At 40.0% G+C, this 17333-nt stretch overlaps 1 protein-coding gene across 1 annotated transcript in view; it reads right to left on the minus strand.

Annotated features, from left to right (window-relative positions):
- Positions 1 to 2329: 2329 nt before the first annotated feature.
- The window catches only part of stx1b (syntaxin 1B), a 62380-nt gene continuing 47376 nt past the window's right edge, over positions 2330 to 17333 (minus strand). The window contains exons 7-10 of the mRNA XM_065964825.1: positions 14411 to 14484; positions 12587 to 12724; positions 12381 to 12491; positions 2330 to 11986 (exon numbers count right to left, since the gene is read on the minus strand). Of these exons, the coding sequence (XP_065820897.1) occupies positions 11906 to 11986; positions 12381 to 12491; positions 12587 to 12724; positions 14411 to 14484 (404 nt within the window). The 3' untranslated portion in view covers positions 2330 to 11905. The remainder of the gene's footprint in view (positions 11987 to 12380; positions 12492 to 12586; positions 12725 to 14410; positions 14485 to 17333) is intronic.

Raw genomic sequence — 17333 nt, forward strand, 5'->3', positions numbered from 1 at the left:
AAATTAATTAACACATTATCTAAATCACGGTTTAATTGTGAAAAGAATAATTCATTTGTTTGACGTTTCCTCTTTTAGAAGACATGTGCACGATTAATTTTCTAAACTATTAAACGTTATGTATGATGTTATGAAAATGATTGATAGTCATGTTAATATATTAATTGATCGAATGATGTGTCTTAGCTGTAACTCAGCTGTCCGCCACTAGCCAGGGCTGTAGCTTGGTAAATTGCTACTGCTAATGCTCTAATACCAGGATGTAAACTAACACAGTGGACCAATGACATCTCATAGTGCAGAACGGTCTGGCAGTATTTTGATTTAGAAAATAATATTGTATCGCATGGCATCCTTGCTTGTGTTGTATTTACTTTGGACATAAGCTTCTGCTAAATGAATTGCAGAATTGCTGACGGTGCTAGCCCTTCTAACTAAAGCCACACTAAGCAAACCAATTTAAATTGATTACTCACAGCATTGGGATCCCATGTTTGAATAATATGTTGAATAAACTGTGCTAAAATCAGACTGTTCTGAATGCTGTCTATACCTTAAGACAAGACTAAATCTAACTTTGCATTTAAGCTACCTCAAAATGAGTTGTTTTTGGAACATCAGGATTATTGCAGTTTGTTCAAACTCTGCCCAAAAAATGTTCATACAATATCCAACGGTGAGGTGCGATCAAACATTTAATCAGGGATCAAGCAGAATCGGTCTGACACGAAAATGAACACTGAGGGAGACTCAGTCTATGGAAAAAATTACAATAGAGAAACTATCAATGTTCCCTAATGGTTCTCTGAATGCAATTTATTTTAAATAAATCTTTCAGATTCATGTAGAGATTCTCCTAAGGCCATGATTAGATTATAAAAAGCAACTATGAATATTACATAATGGGGTTTAAAGGTTAAGTATACAACTACCTTAAAAACAGGTAAGGTTAGCTAAAGCTCTCTGACTTTGAGTGAAGAGTTCTGAAACTTTAAAGGAACTTAAAGAAACTGTTACCTAAAGTTTCTATCTAGAGAAAAGAAAATAATTCACATCTTTTCCATTGTATAGTTTTACACTATCAAGCTGTAATGTTAGCTAATTGAATGCTAAATGGTCGCTTATATAATTTAACTAACGGAAAAATCAAATATGTAGTTTTACCTTTAGACATGCTCAGCGTCCCCACAGATCCGCTGTCTTTTTTGTCCTTACTTTTGCTGATCATTTCAGAAGCAGTGGTTGTTTTGGGTTGCAAGAAAAAGCTGCGAGCCACACAACAAAAGAAAAAGAAGAAAGAGATGATCCATAGCAAAACGGTGGTTTAAAAAAAGCCAATTGAGATACAATCAACTTTTCTAAATGGTTCTCTGAATGTGATACGGCGTTCTTTAAAAACCTGAGAATCCTTAAGTGTGATTTAAGCCTGGTTCACACTGCAGGAGTTTTAAAAATCTTCCCTCCAGATTTAGAATTTGGGCAGAATCCCACACTTCAGGAGAACAGATGTTCCTTTTCATAATCTCAAACATGCTCACACTTTCACAACATATGAAAATCTCCACCGTCGAGCAGATCAGGATTAAGATTGGATCTTTATACAACTCACACTACAAGATCATCTGGGCAGATAATCGGTTCTGAGCAGCCCTGAGTCCGGAGCGATTGTCGGGAAGGAAGAATCGGACCTCAAATCTGCCGGATTATCCTGCAGTCTGAGAATCTTAAGAGGTCATGATAAAGATAAAGCGAGCTAACTAGTTATTATTTTACAGTTGTGTAAACATTTACGAAGATCATCAGTTAAGAAACTGTTAAATTCCCATAATATCACATTCCACTCACAAGCCATGATGTTAGCGAAGATGGCTAATATTAGCGGCTAAAGGATAATGAAGTATGTTGTTTTACCTTGATATGGTTTGATGTCCCATTCGTTGTTTCTTCTGTCCCTGACTAATTGAGAAGCTGTAAACAATTAACTCTTACCTGACTTTCACACGTCTGGTAATTCCTCTACATTTGATTTTACCTATCATTCATTGCTCTTATATATATATATATACATAAATTTAATTTAAATAATAAAGATATATCTTCTTCCTTACACTATGACATTTTAAAATCAAATCCTTTCTCCCCTTCTTCACTGGCAGTTATAAATAAATGTTTTCAAGACACAAAGCTGATTATAGCTGGGACTATAATGAGAGGAAACCCTTAACCCTTTACTAAAACTATTGAAGAAAAAGAGAAAATTCAAGAAAAGAGGAAAGTCAAAGTGATTTTATAGACACACAGCAATAAAGATCCCATCAGGCAGCAGCAGTACACTGAACAATCCTTTTCTTTATTCATTTTTTGTTTCATTTCAATATGTCTGTCAGGGTTTGTTTTTTTAAGTTTTTATTTTAAATTAAAATTTTGACACACTTATAAAAGACAGCATCTGCATAGAGTTGTCATCTTAAAGATCCATGAAGAGAGAGAGAGAGAGGAAGTTTGGGAGGAGAGAGAGAGAGAGAGAAAGCAAGAGAGAAAGAGAGAGAGAGAGAAGGGTTTGGGGGGAGTGGGGTGTGGGGGGGGGGGCAAATAGGTAAAATAGAGGGAAGGGGGGAATACTGGCACGTCACATGAACTAAACAGAACAGCCAACAGCAGTACGAGAGAGAGGGTGGAGGGGGGGGGGAGACAGGTCTGGAGGGGGAGGGGCGGGAATTTTATTTTAGATGGGGGCAAGAGAGGGTAGGGGGAGGGGGGACAGATCGCATTTACATTACGCTACGCACACATACACACACACAAAAAAAACGGGACACAAGTTGCATTTCCGGTCAAAGTTGCGTCTGGAGAGCGATGGCCCTGTCCTCTTTTTGTTTCGTTTTTTTTTTTTCTAAGTTTTGGAAAAAGAAATTCGGACCTCAAATCTCCATCTCTTTATACTGCCATTTCCCCCCCAAGATGGCCTCTTTCTGACTTTAATTGTCCAACTGCATTAAAAAAAAAAAAAAAAAAAAAAAAAAAAAGGTGAGACATTTCTTTTTCTTCATGGTACACAATGAGCCAAATGGTGCTTTTTTTTTATGGCGTATAAAATGAGTGATTTTTAAAAATGGAGTCCGTGCAGGATGTCTGAGCTTAAAGGTCAGTGAACTCCTGCACAATGATGAAAGCCCTTGTTTCTCTAAATATTGCACGCTATGTTTCGGTAGGCCTGTGTGAGGCTAGAGATTGGGCAAGGAATTAGATGAAGACTCTTGGACAACCGTGTCTCTCAAAACCTGTCGATGGTGAAAAGCTGCCCTTGGACTGCGTTCAGAATTTAGCAAATTGCCCTCAGTCAAAAGATTGTTTCTTTTATTCACGTATTCTCTTTAATCTGTTGAAATCCAATCTAGAGTTTGACCTCGCCGGTGAGTTGTGAAGCTCAGCCCTTGGTTGAGAACTAATAAATGGAAAAAGCCATGTAACAGGAAGACTGTGGTCAAAACTTGAAGGTACACCTGGAGGGCTGAGCTGATGCAGGAACAAATTTTAAAATTGGACTACGCCCTTTTTTGTGCATTTTAACAACACTGATATCAGCCTGAAGACTAACAATGGTGCAAAAGTCATGCAAACTTAAAACAGCTTTAGTTTAAGTGGCTCAGAAGGCGCTATGGTCGCTGTTAAAATGAAGACCAAGAATGATATATGTTAGAAAGCAGATCCTCTCTGTTTTATGTTAACTGCAGACGAAGACGACGGCTAATGGGCAAATGGTTTGTTACATTTGGAACATTTTGCATCTTAGAACTTTTTCTAGTAATCAGACTGTTAGCAGGTTAGCATAGACTAGTTGGGTGCAGGCTATATTCTGGGAGAACAGGCAGGTAAAGAGACCACGTGTCAGATTTGGTGTTTGGCTAATAAGCTTTGCTTGAGAGAGTGGGACAGAGAGAGAGAGAGAGAAAGAGAGAGAGAGAGAGAGAGAGAGTTCGGAAACCCGCTCACAGAGCTTCCGAAACGATCAAGGGGGCGTGACCTGGAAAGCCCTGGAGGCGGGGTTAATTTTCCTATTATGGAGGGAAGCACTTTCATCAGAGGAGCCAGTGGGTGGAGCCTCTGGAACTGGGGTGATGGACAGAGGTGTGGTTGTAGCTGTGTTTACATCAAATACCCGCTGACACACCAAAATCTTTTCATTTCTGTCTAAATTGTGAAAGAAATGAAGAGACAATCGTGACAAATTAGAGGAACAACAGTGTTTCCCTTTTGGCCGTATTTTCAGAAAAAACATTGTTGTACACTTTACTCCCACAGGTGTGATAGTTTCATTTCTGCGGGCTGGTGCAAACACAGCATCTGAACTGGGCATGACGGACGAGGACGCTGGAAGCTATGATTCTCTTCCTCTCTTCTCTTCCTGTTGTTCTCTCACCCACAAAGAGAGAATTCAAGGACTGTTGTCGGGGAGGGCAGAGGGGAGGATGGGTGATGTTGGAGGGGAAAGCGAAAGTTGCAAAAAAGGACAGAGATCGAACTACGTGTCAACTTTGACGGGAATAGATATCTCAGTAGATTTATACATAGACATGCAAGTCATTTTTTCTCTCTTTGAAGTTATTTACAATAATTACATAACACAAAGAATCCAGTTTCAGTTTGACAAAATTGCGAGCATTCAATATTCAATATTACTACTATTATTTATGATAACATAACTCCTTTTGTACTTCTTTAAATCATTGCTATTATAGAATCATCATAACCTCCCTTCTTATGTTTTTATGTTAGTTTGATCACTTTTTGTGAAGCGTTCGCTCTCCTTGTGGGTTTTTGCAAATGTTTTACTGCATTTTCATTTGTCATTTATGGTAGTAATAATAATAATAACAATAGTAATGATAATTTTATTCAACTGTCTTTTCTACTTGCTATGGCAGAGACCATGTGGGCGTGGTCTATCTTCATGGCCCCTCCCCTGACTTCTCCCACCCCTCCCACTAGGGAAAAACACTGATACAAACTTAAATACTGTCTCGTACAATGAGGAGAGCAGAGACTTGTGGGTGAAGCTTCACATAAAAAATAAAAAATAAATCAGAAACAACGATAATATCACACTGTAGCTTGCTTGAGCAGGTCAAAGCCACGACAAAAACGAAACAAAACATTTTCATATTTTATCATCCAGAGCAGGGCACCGAACAGGTTTTGGTTTTTGAAAATTGTTTTCAGGAAGACAAAAATCATCGTAGAGAGGAGTTTCACTGTCCAACATCAGAGGAACAAAAAAGCACAATGATCTTAAATCCTCAAAGTCTTTGAACACGGTGTCTGTTGAGAACGAGCTTCAGAGACAGACCCTCGCCTGCAGGAGTTGTGCTGCTTAAAACAAATCATTTGCGGAAGTAACTGCAGAGCATTTTGTGCCCACACACATTTTGCGTTAAAAATAATATGATACTACAGGGACTACACGTTATTATTTAAACATGTGTGAAACAATGCCCAAAGTTACTTCGGCATGCAGGCTAATAGCTAAAAGCTAGTGGTAAGTCAATCTTTGGAGTCGTGATGTCACACCCAAATTCTCTCCGGATGATTTTTTCCTGCTTTCTGTACCCCGCTCTGACAGAAACTGTACACAGCCAACAGAAGCAGATATGGCCATAGAGCCATGTACATACAGTTATAGAAATTCAGTGTGTTGGTGACAAGGCTGCAGTCCTCTCTCACACAATGGAAAATGCTCACTGTAGGTTTACGGGAGCTATAGCTAGCACATTTTTCAGTCCCTAATTTTTGCAACAACAAAAAAAAAAAGATCACTTATCTGTTCCTTTACCTGCACAATAGTAGTTCAGAAGCGTCCTTTGATCAAATGTTAAGATAACTGTGCAGCAGCTAATCCATGGACAGATTTCACGTGGACATTTGCTTGCAAGCATCTTCCGCTGGAGCAACATCTATAGCCTATGGGTCATGTTAGCATCTTTTTTGCATCCCTAATTTGAACAGATTTAACTGTTAACTGTACGGTTGTGCATTCAGGGTTGAGTGCTGTGAAGGTTACAAATAAAAGCAACATTAAAGACGGACATTTACAACGAAGCATTGTTAGCTAGATCTGCCTCATCGTAATTGACCCCGCTGTTATTTGTATGTGAAACCCAGAGGCTTCTGTCTACTGTGGAGTAAGATACCTAGCTAGCTAGCTAACCCTTAAAAACCTGCAGAGTGGCATTGATCCTGAAGTGTGACCACAGAGACTGATTAACAAGCTATACAGAAAGGGACACCAAAAGAACAAGAATAATAGCAATTCATAAATAGCATAAGAAAGCACCACCATTGTCTCCGTATATGCCTCAAGAGAAGAAGCGCATGTATGCTAATCGTTTTTACAGATGATTACTGGTCATATTTGTGCACTAAATCCGACCACAAACTAACATCAACAGGTGGAAAGAAAGGAGAGGGGATGTGGAGCTAGACGTCATCGTGGTGTGAGGTAACTACTGGGTAATTTGGTCGGGTTGATTGGCGTACAGACCAACATGCAGTGAGGGCTGGTGGTGGGCAGGGGGGCAGGGCTTTTGTTTTTATAGATATGGCATAGTAGCATTTGATGTTTTTTTATTACATATATTTTTTCCAACATTTTTGACGAACATCTCAGTGTAAACTTGACTCGCGTTGTGCTCTTTGATATTAGCGGCGAACATTTTGAGAACACATGAGGGGAGGGCAGAAAACGCTTTGGTTTAAATTTGAATAAATATAATAACAGTGATCATGGCGTCTATAAAGACTTCGGATGTCTTGACTCTTGTCGTGAATTTTAAAGAAAGAAAAGTGGTATTCATCGAATGCCCGAGAAACCCGTGAACCTGCCATCGGATGCGTCACACATCAAAACAAACTTGTGCTGCTCCGACACAATATCACACACACACAGACACACACAGTCACACATTTATGCACCAATCTTGTTTGACTGAGCAGGTAAGGAGGCATGCTGCAGACAAGGCTGGGTGGAGAGGTGACGGGAGGTTAGCCCACAGGTTTTCAGACTTTGAACAACTAAGAACATTTGCAGGGGCACTTCCTCCACAAAAACACCACACAAATGCAACCATGGAGGCAAAATATCAGAAAACGATGCTAACAGAGGTGTGAAACCTAGTGGGAGGCTTGGAGGGTCAATGTCACGGAGTTGGGGGGTGAGCAGAATGACCCAATGGACAACAGGGTTTGAAAGTTTTTGTCTTTCACATTTAAATACCAACTCAGTCTTGAAACAAAACACCTAAACATTTCAGTTACTGTTCCAACAATGGCAGAAACAAAACACAAGTTATTGCGTTATGCCAACATGTGTTTAGCTTTGAATAAAAAAATGGCGGATTAGTGTAGTTAGGTAACGTGCTAACCAAAGACAGGTCCGATGAGCAGTAAAGTGCGCGACATGGAGGGCAGGTTGGGGGTGGGGTACAAAAACACCATCATGCAAACTCCACAACGCTTTTGCATGCCTTTTTATTATTATTATCATTATCATTATCATTACACTCAACAAGATGGACAAGGGTCTGCTTGGGAGGGGAAGGGGCAGACTTCCATTCCTTTTTCTACAACCAAACAACTACAACACAAACAGGAAGAGGAGGGACAAATGGACAGCGGGAATGAATACTGGGACAAACTTCCTAATCATCATCCAGATGTTGAACAAACCATAAAGTCTTTAGTTTGTGAAGCTTGTCCATGTTTTCCACACCAAAGGGGAACAACAGGGCTTGATGGATACCAGACAGGAACAGGAAGTTTACAGAAAAATGCACACACACATACACAGCAAAGAAACATAACTCTCAACAAGCTGGCTGGTGCTAAGCATCATCACATCGCAGATTTAAATCCACCGCAACCAACGCCGCCCAACCATTGCACGACCACTGTGATGACCGTGACGTCACCCTGACAACCATCGACCATCAATAACCTGTAACTTAACAACTGACTTTATGATGTTGATGAAAGGTGACAAATGAAGCATCGTGGTGGACAAATGTATGGATGTCCTTTTGATTTTCCCAAATTTGTCAATTTCCTAATAAAATGTCTGAAACATAGAAAATGTAAAACTCTAAGATTGTCCAATGACACCTGGGGGAATGTAGTTAGGTTTGAGTAATCGTGGTTTGATATTTCAGTCATGGTTGACAGTTTCAGTGTGTACTACATTTTTAAAAACCTCTAAAAAAGCACCTAAAAGGACAATAATTAGCCATGAACATTGACAACACATCTGCAGATTCTATATCTATTGACAATTATTGTGAACAAACATCTATTGGATTTGGCTGCTTTGAGTGGTTAGGGTGTTTGCTAAGCTTTGGTGAACACAGAGTGTAGTTTTGGTTACCAGAAGTCGGGGAGTAAAATGAAAACGCACGAATCAGATCGTCCACAAAGCCTGGAACTAAAAACATGTTTGCCCTTTATTTCATTTAGCAACTACACAGCATCACAGACATCTAAAACTAACAGCTCTATCTATAATGACTGCCAAGAAAACACATTTTTTTAACAGGACAATGACTATTTTTTCATGTCTACACTTCATACTGGCAGCTAGCGGTACCATTAGCATACAACAGGACGACTAACATGATCTTGTCTTGGATAAAAATTGTTAGCCATGTTGTGGCTTTGTTTGTTTGCTTACCAAAGAAATATTATGGTTGCACTTTACAACACCAGACACTAAACTGGGGGCAGAATGTAGACAAGGTGAGCTAGCTAGCTAACAAATTGTTTTGTCAAATGAAACCTAACAACTGACTTTATTGCTTTCACACCAAGAGCAGTGTTGACTGATTTTGCTGAGTTTAAGGTAGTTTTTGTGGTTGATGATATCCTGACAGTGACAGCGCAGGATTGCTTGTGAAGGCCTCAGCAGAAGCATCACACCTCCGTATCACAGAGCCTGACACAAGCAAACCTTTCTCCTTAACCCCCCCAATCAAAAGCCAAGGTAACAATACTGTCTTGTAATGTTATACATCCCCGTGTGTCCAGTATTACACACAGACTGCATTAGCAGTAACTAAATAAAACATGCTTGTACAACACATAATAACACAACACACATATGTTGCCCCAATCTGGAGCAGTGTTGAGATTCACACATTCATCAGATAAACTGACAAATATTGTCTTCTTGACTCTATTAAGATTGGCCAATCTAAAGTTAAAAGGTAATTTGTGGTTAGTCTTAGTGTTAAGAAGTAGCCACACTGCTATCTGCAAATGCATCGTGATATTCTGATATATAGTTAAATTAATTGACGATGAATTTGATGTAATTCCATGGCTATAAGTTTCAGAAAGAGGCCAATGATCAAATCAAAGCTTTTTGTCTTTTCTTTGTTGCTTTTTACTAGCTAACGAGCTAACTAGCCTATTCCCAAATGTTCTGCTGTCATTGGCAGATTGAATTTGAAAAGAAGGCTAACTTCATTTTGAGATGCAGTGTTAAAAACAGCATGTGAAACTGTTTTTTTTTAGATGATTTTGTCTTTTTCAAACGTCAAGAACTAGCTTTCACAGTTCCGCTTTCATTTTCAAGTTTCATTTTTCTTTCCCCAACACTGCTCAGACACGCAGAAAGTGTCTTTGATATTAAGCATTAAAATAAGAACAGAAAACTCAGGATCAATCTTTGACAAGCAGCTATATGTGCCACACAGTACACAAGCTAACGCTATATCATGCTAGTTAACTAGTCCAAAATAAGCACTGGCAAGATGTGTGACACAAATAAGTAAATAATGTGTTCAATAAGGGAGAATGATCAGTGTGTCTGTGTGAAATGTTACATGTATGAGGCGTTCAAGCATGTTCTATGTTGTGTAAATATGTGAATGTGTGTGCGTCACATATTCCGCCTTCCACACAGACAATCCACCAACAGGAAATGCCTCTTCTGTTAAGTAGCACCTGTTTAACTGAGGCAATTAAACTGATAAATCAAATACCACAATCTCCAAACACACACTCAGTCAGGAGATGGAGGGATGCCGGGAGGACACAGGCAAATGCATCAAACCAGACTGAACAGTAACTGCTAAATGATGTCAGGCTGATACGTCACGGGACACGTCATGCACGCACTAAAACAGCAGCACCACGGAACAACGAAGCAACAAATGTTCCCCATAAAGAATGAAAAATCAACAATATTACCACGACACTCAGGTAACCAGGGCATGCCAGCATCTTTAGAGTTTCTACATCTTCTGTTGAAATTGTCTAGCTTGTTGGTTTTTGAAATGCTATGTTTTAGTTTATCGTTTATTCTGTACTTTTTAAAGTGTTCTCTTCATTTTTAAGAATCTTCTGGAAGAACAGCCGTGACAGCTCGGACATGACAATCAGCCCTGACTCACTTCTACATCGCCTTATGTAATGACCCTATTGGTGCAAGAACTTGAACCACCGATCCTCATTGGCTATCTTGAGTGCGGGAGGCGGGACAAGTCGTCTTCATTTTATCTAAACTGCATAGATTGACTGCCCTTCTCCTCCCACACTCCTCTAAACCCTCCTCCTCCTTTCCACCGCGCTCCTGTCGGTCAAGTTCGTGTTCTCTGCCGTTGGTCAATCTAATTCAGCAGAAAAAAAACTGGGCCCTCCCTCCCCTTGCTCTTTGGTCGGATAGGTGCGTCAAGAAGGGGAGGTTGTTGTTGTGGAAACCTGCCACTGCTAATGACACCCCCCTCACCACATGGTGTTTTCCAAACCAGTCGGCTGGTTGTGAAAAACAGTTCAGTGGGTGAGTGTCATTTTTTTTTTTTTCTTGTGATTTTACACATGGTGTTGCAAGGTTTGGGCATGCCTTTCTAAACTCCTTTAACAGGCTGACTGAGGTGAGTGACAGGAGTAAGCAACCAATGAGAGGTCTTCTACAAAGGGTGGCTGAAGCAAACAGCCAGGTTCGTCCCTCCCTCATAGAGACAAGGTAACAAAGTTGGTTCTACTTAAGCCAGTGGGTGCTCGTCCGGCAGGGCAGCATTCCAGAACATTCCAGCATTACTTACAGGATTCCAGAATATTCCATAAATACAGATGACATTCTGGAACATTGCAGAATCACTAATGACATTCCATAATATTCCTCAATTGACAGTATTCCGGAACCTCGCCGTGTTCTGTCAGTATTCCGGAACAGACTGTTCCCACATGTAGCGCAGAGCTCGAGAGCCCCAGAATGTTCTGCCGGAGCTGTCATAGATTTTGTCTTTACGTTTAAAATCTGAGAACATTTATTAAGAATGCGCTCAGTTCTACGGACGATTAAATCAAAGCAAGGAAGTCAAAAAAACAAATAAGACGTTAGCTCTGGAATGCCCATCCTACAGAACTGCCACCCAGAAGCAATCATCATCACTGTCCTCGGAGACTCCAAAAAAAGAAAAAAAAACGGTTAAAAAATAAGAAAAAAAAGCAAAACAAACAAACAAGTATATGTTATATTATAGGTCATATTTTTTTTTACAGGTAGGTAACCCATGTGTTGCTTCATATGTTCAATACATTTACATGTACATCTGTAATAAATAGGTTTATTTGTACCCTCTTTTTGTATATGTTATGTATTTAAGTCAGCTATAATGTAATGGTGTTTTTATTGTGGTTTTTTTGTCGTTGTTTTTTGAACCCCACCCAACCCTGCGGTGTTTCCTCCTATCTGTGATTGGATTGTTATCTCTTCCTAGCTGATTGGTTATCTGTCTTGCATTTTTGTTTCAAGTTTTTGTGAAGTTGTTGTCGATGGTGTTTTTCTTTTTCTCTGCTGGCGGTCGGACGGTTGGTCGGTTTTCAGTCGTCACAGCGGCAGGGGGGCGTGAGCGTCTTAGAAGCCCAGCGTGCCGCCGATGGTCGACGCCAGGACCACGCCGAGGATGACGCAGCAGATGATGATCATGATCTTCTTCTGCAGGGTGACAGGAGAGACATGAGGGTTGGTAAAGAAGGAATCAGGGAAAGAAGACGATTGGCATGACATCAAATCAAGGTATTCATTCTGTTTTAGTTATTGTGATTTCGGTGTCATTATTGTGGGCAGTTCAGTGTGTAGATGAGTTGTTGAGCCTTTAAATCTCCCAGAAGGCAAAACTGATGACAAGGCAAGTCAAAGTGCTGCGCACAAGACATCAATGGTATCATCGCAAACCATTAACAATCACAGAGAAGATTAAATATGAAAATATGTTAACGCTCCATGCACAAATTGGTTTCCTTAATCAATATTTTCTAGGCGTTGTAGTTGTCTTTAGGCATCAATGAACCCAGTTTTCTGAACGTTTTCTTTGTACTGAATAAGTTACCTTGCGGGCCTGGCTCTGGTATTTGACGGCCTTCTTGGTGTCGGACACAGCTCGCTCCACGTAGTCCACGGAGTGTTCCACGTTGTACTCAATTCTGTCAATCATCTCTCCCTAAAAAAGGTCACCCATCCCAAAGTTTAACACGTAAGACCCAAAACGATCTCTGAAAGCAAAAACACACTTTTTTTGGTTGGCACGTCACAAACCTGGCTCTCGACCAGCATGGCCATGTCGACGAACATGTCGTGCAGCTCGCGGATACTGTTTTCCAGCTTGATGATCTCGGTGTGTCGGGTCTCGATTTCGTTAAGAGCCTGCTTGGTCATTTGAGAGTCCATTTTGATCTGCAGAGGGGGCGGGTTTCATCAAGAGAGTTATATGACAGGTTTTTTTATATAAAGAAAAAAGGGGGAAAAAACTCCTTAAAAACTAAAAATATCAACAAAAAAGAACAAAAAAAAATTCAAATACAAACCACAACAAATTTCCAATTTCTCTTACTTTAAAGAAACGTCAAACCAGTCAGTTAAGAAGTACGTCGTCACAACGTAGCCTGACTGGATTAGAGGATAGAGGATGATGCTTCTCATAGACACCACTATGTTGCACATAAAACTGCTCTTAGTCACTATATGAGAGTCACTGGTTGTAATTTATGGTATTCAGTTCAACATATTTAAAATCTAAAATATTTTAATAATGGCCTTTAAAAGTCTACATCTGTTGTGTGTGTGTAATTACACAATGTAAAATACACTACTTTCACAACTAGTGTTTATCACTATCAACAACTAGTTTCATGACCATAGACCATTCATAAGAAGTGGATGTAGCCACCATGACCTCAAACATCAGTTTTGGATGAGTATTTGGTAGCATCACATTTGTTTTTTGAATGTCATGCCTGATTTTTCTTTTGGAGCCAGAACTGACCATATTTGGAGCCCAGTGAGGGGTTAGCGAATGTTTTTTTAGCGGCTAACTTGATTAGCAAGGTCAATAGATTATTCAGAGTACTGTTGCGTTAATTGGGATGCTTAAGAGAGAACAGACTTTGAGAGAAAATTTTCTAACTAAAAACTGAAGGGCATACTTCTTAAAGTGTGAACAAGACATTTTTAAGGCTTGTGTGGAAGTGGCTTATCAATTTGCAGGTAGCCATGCTCTAAAGCATTCCCTGCTTGATGGTCTTGACTCCAAAGGGGACCATCATTTGCCAAGTTAACTTCATGCTGTATTGTTCAAGACTTAAACCTAGAGAATCTGAGCATAAAGTTTGTAAGGAAAATGTGAACTAAGGGAATAACTCAACTGAAAAGTACGCTATTTTTTTAAGACTTCTAGGCAATTAGACTTTTTTTGTAACCATTGGATTAAAAAAATGCAGCTTTTACTTTCACATCGGCTTGTTAGACTTGGAGTCTACTCCCTCTTCTTACGTACAGTCCATGGTCATGTTGACGTTGCGCTTTGATTTGAGGACAGGGGACTGTCCAGGAGACTTCTTAACTTTAGTTATTTTTTAATGTCTGACTCTGTCACTGAATGTTTGACTGAGTAACTCAACACCAGCTGTAAATCTTGTTTTTGCTGACCTCTACTGGTTGAAGTGGCATTGCACTGTTAGTCCACGGTGACCTCACAGGTCAATGTGTTTTCAACCAGTAGAGCTCAGTGAAATGATTCGAGCCTGATGTTCAGTTAGAGCAGTACTGACCACTGATCACAACACCAGGCAGCGCTGTGATCAGCAGCAGTAGAACCTGCCTATGCTTTAGTCTGAATTTAAAAATGATAAGTAAAGATGACTGAATTAATAATATAAGAGCGTGACAGTGCAGTGGCTAGCATCTCACACATCATCCCATCATCCTTTCTGCTGTGATATGACAAAGGCCGTGTTCACTTGATGTCTCAGCGCACCTCATGGCCATTCTGCATCGCCGACAGTTAACCATAAAGATTGACGGTATGCAGAATGGCTCAGGTTAAAGTGACCCGGCTCAGCCCGGCTCAGGTGCGGTGCTTACATCATCGGTGAAGATGGCCAGCTTGCCACTCTCCAACATATCCTCTAGTTCCTCGTTGGTGGTGGTTCTCCCAGCTGTAAAGAAAGAACACAGAAGTAGAGCGAGCGTTAGAGCGTAAAACACCTCGAGCATCACTTCTGTTACATAATACATAATTTTTCAATGTAAAATAATGTACATAAACATAGTATGTTATTGTTCATTGTTGCCTCTCACAGTGGCACACATGAAAGAGTGCAGTGGGGATTTAGAATTTTAGACATTAGCATCAGGCTAACAAGTATTCTCTCACAAAAAGAGCAATTATTCAGTGTAACAACCAAATGTCAAATAACAATAAATGTGTCAAGGTACCCTTCATTGCCTTTCCTTCAAGGTACCCTTTAGGATCTCTTTTGAGGTTTCATTTAAAGGCTGTTAAGCTTATCCTTTTAGCTTTTGTAGAAAGAAGTAGGTTACTATCTAGTATCTATTTTAAGGTACAATTTAGGGACTGTTCAAAAGTTCCCTTCATTACTGTTTAAGGTACCCATGATGTTTTCAAACTACACTTTACTATCTATTTGATGGCACCCTTCATAGCATCTGTTTTAAGGCACTCTTTGAGTCGGTCTGTCGTTAACATGTTTGAAGCTTTTGTCTAAAAGCAGCCTTGAAGTTGCTGTAAACGTACCCATTCAAATATGGTTCAAGGTTCCCTTTAGGGTTTCTTTCAGGGCGATATTTAACAAATATTTCAGATAACCTTCCTGCCTTTGTAACATGGCACCATTGTTTTTTTCAGTGTACCCTTTAAAGGCTTTGTCTGGATCTCTTGATCCAGCAGATGTCGCCCTTGAGCACCAGCATGAAACCGAAACAACTTGCGGTGCATTGTTGTGTTAGCATGCTAATGCTAGCGATCTTTATTATGCTCGTATCTTCACACTGCATGTAAATTTACCTGAAATGAGCGTGATCTAGAAACACAGTTAAGCAGTGAGTACAGTATGTTATTCTTCTTTTCTCTAGTCCCTCAATTAAACAACTTTTATACTCGAGGGGAGGAGTCAGCCGGCCGTCCAGGCGATGTAAACAAACTGAAGATAGGACTCTGAAAACTCTGAAAACATCACGGACAGTGGGACTCGGGTGTTACACCCATTGTAGACAGTCATGACTCACAGAGTTATTTTCAGATGATATACTTGATTTATATTATATTTAAGTGTGAAAAATTGCATATAAAGCCTTTAAGGTCGGTAACTAGGTACCCTTTTCTTTATGTTCAAATGTAGCCTTTGGCATTAGCTGCTTAGGACAGTTTGGAGTCTCTAGTGTCTGTTTCAAGGTACCCTTTAGCATCTGTCTCAAAGGACTTACTTTATGGTATAAGAGGAAATATTACACAAGCCTGGAAAACAAGAACAAGTTCTTTATATAAAAAGTGAAAAGTATTTCTATAACTGATGTCAGCAGGACTGTGTTTACATCAGACAGTCTGAGCATATTGTGTGTTACTGAACAACAACTTAGAGAGCAGTAATTGTGGCAGACGTAGTTTGTGTGTGTGTGTGTGTGTGTGTGTGTGTGTGTGTGTGTGTGTGTGTGTGTGTGTGTGTGTGTGTGTGTGTGTGTGAAGGTCAAAACGCTGAGAATAAAATATCCGCACCAGCTCTGCAGTCTGTTTGTTTATGTGTCTGAATCAGCTCTATGTGCTGCTGTTTCTCCACTGTGTCTGGTGTCTGGTGTGTGTGTGTGTGTGTGTGTGTGTGTGTGTGTGTGTGTGTGTGTGTGTGTGTGTGTGTTCTGCTTATTAGTCTGATTTGGAGCTGTGTGTCTTCGTGTGTGTGTGTGTCTGTGTTGTACGTTGATGTTTATCTGCAGACCGAGTCGACCTTGTTTGTTATCTTACAGACGGACATGTTCAAACTATAACCAGAAAATAGGGATGAAAATTAAATGATTCAGTGATTAAATGTTTGCTTATGGTAGAAAATGAGATTAACACTCTGAACTGTACTTAATACTTCGGGTCGGGACCTCGATGTAGACCTGGTTGGGGTCTTATTTGTTGAGAGAAGACAGGATTTAAGTAACATTGTGTGGCTAGGGTAAGACTTTATATCAAAGATGTTTTTTCCCTTTATCCTTTAAGCTGCGACATGTCTGTCATTTATACACCTGCATTTCTGCATCTCAATCCGTCTGTTGCGTATTTTGTGTTTAGGATGTCAAGTTTTGTGTTGTAGAAAAAGTTTTCCTACAGTAACGACTACACAGCTCGATTTCTCAATTAGCTAATCTACTGATGTCATAACACACATTGTCAAACCTACATGTTTGCACTTCTCAAACAAGTAGTTAAAGTCATTGAAACAGTTGCACTTAGATTTATGCACCAACACGACTTGGAAAGGTTTGGAACTTTTAAATATTTGTTTGTACATCAAGACAACAATAAAATAACTGAAATGTTCTGACAGGTGAAAACGAATCATGAACTACGGCCACTAGAGAGCCCTGAAGGGGTCAAGCAACGGTAAGTAGGAATCTGGTTTTGTGTGCTTTGGTGCCCACCGAAGGTCTCTGCGTGTAACTGCAGCTGTGGCTAAAAGGCTACATCTGAGAGGATAACTTGTTGTGCTAAATGAGATAATATTGTGAGGTTCCAACAGTATAAAGCTAACGTGGAGTTTGTCAAGGAAAGAGATGAAATTTGGTGTAAAATGGATTCATTTATTTATTTGCAAACCTGAGACATTACTTAGGTTAGATAACTTTGTAAAGCTGCTAAACATGAGACGACGATGACGCAGACACTGATACAGCCTGACGTTACGTCATCATCTGTTGTGAGTAATATCTGCAGGGATGTACACTCTGCTTCTTGCTTGGCGGTCACCGTCTCTCTGTCTCTTCTTAGATTCATCTGTCGTCTTCC

Source organism: Labrus bergylta, chromosome 16 (assembly GCF_963930695.1).
Source record: "Labrus bergylta chromosome 16, fLabBer1.1, whole genome shotgun sequence".
NCBI classification, from domain to species: Eukaryota; Metazoa; Chordata; class Actinopteri; order Labriformes; family Labridae; genus Labrus; species Labrus bergylta.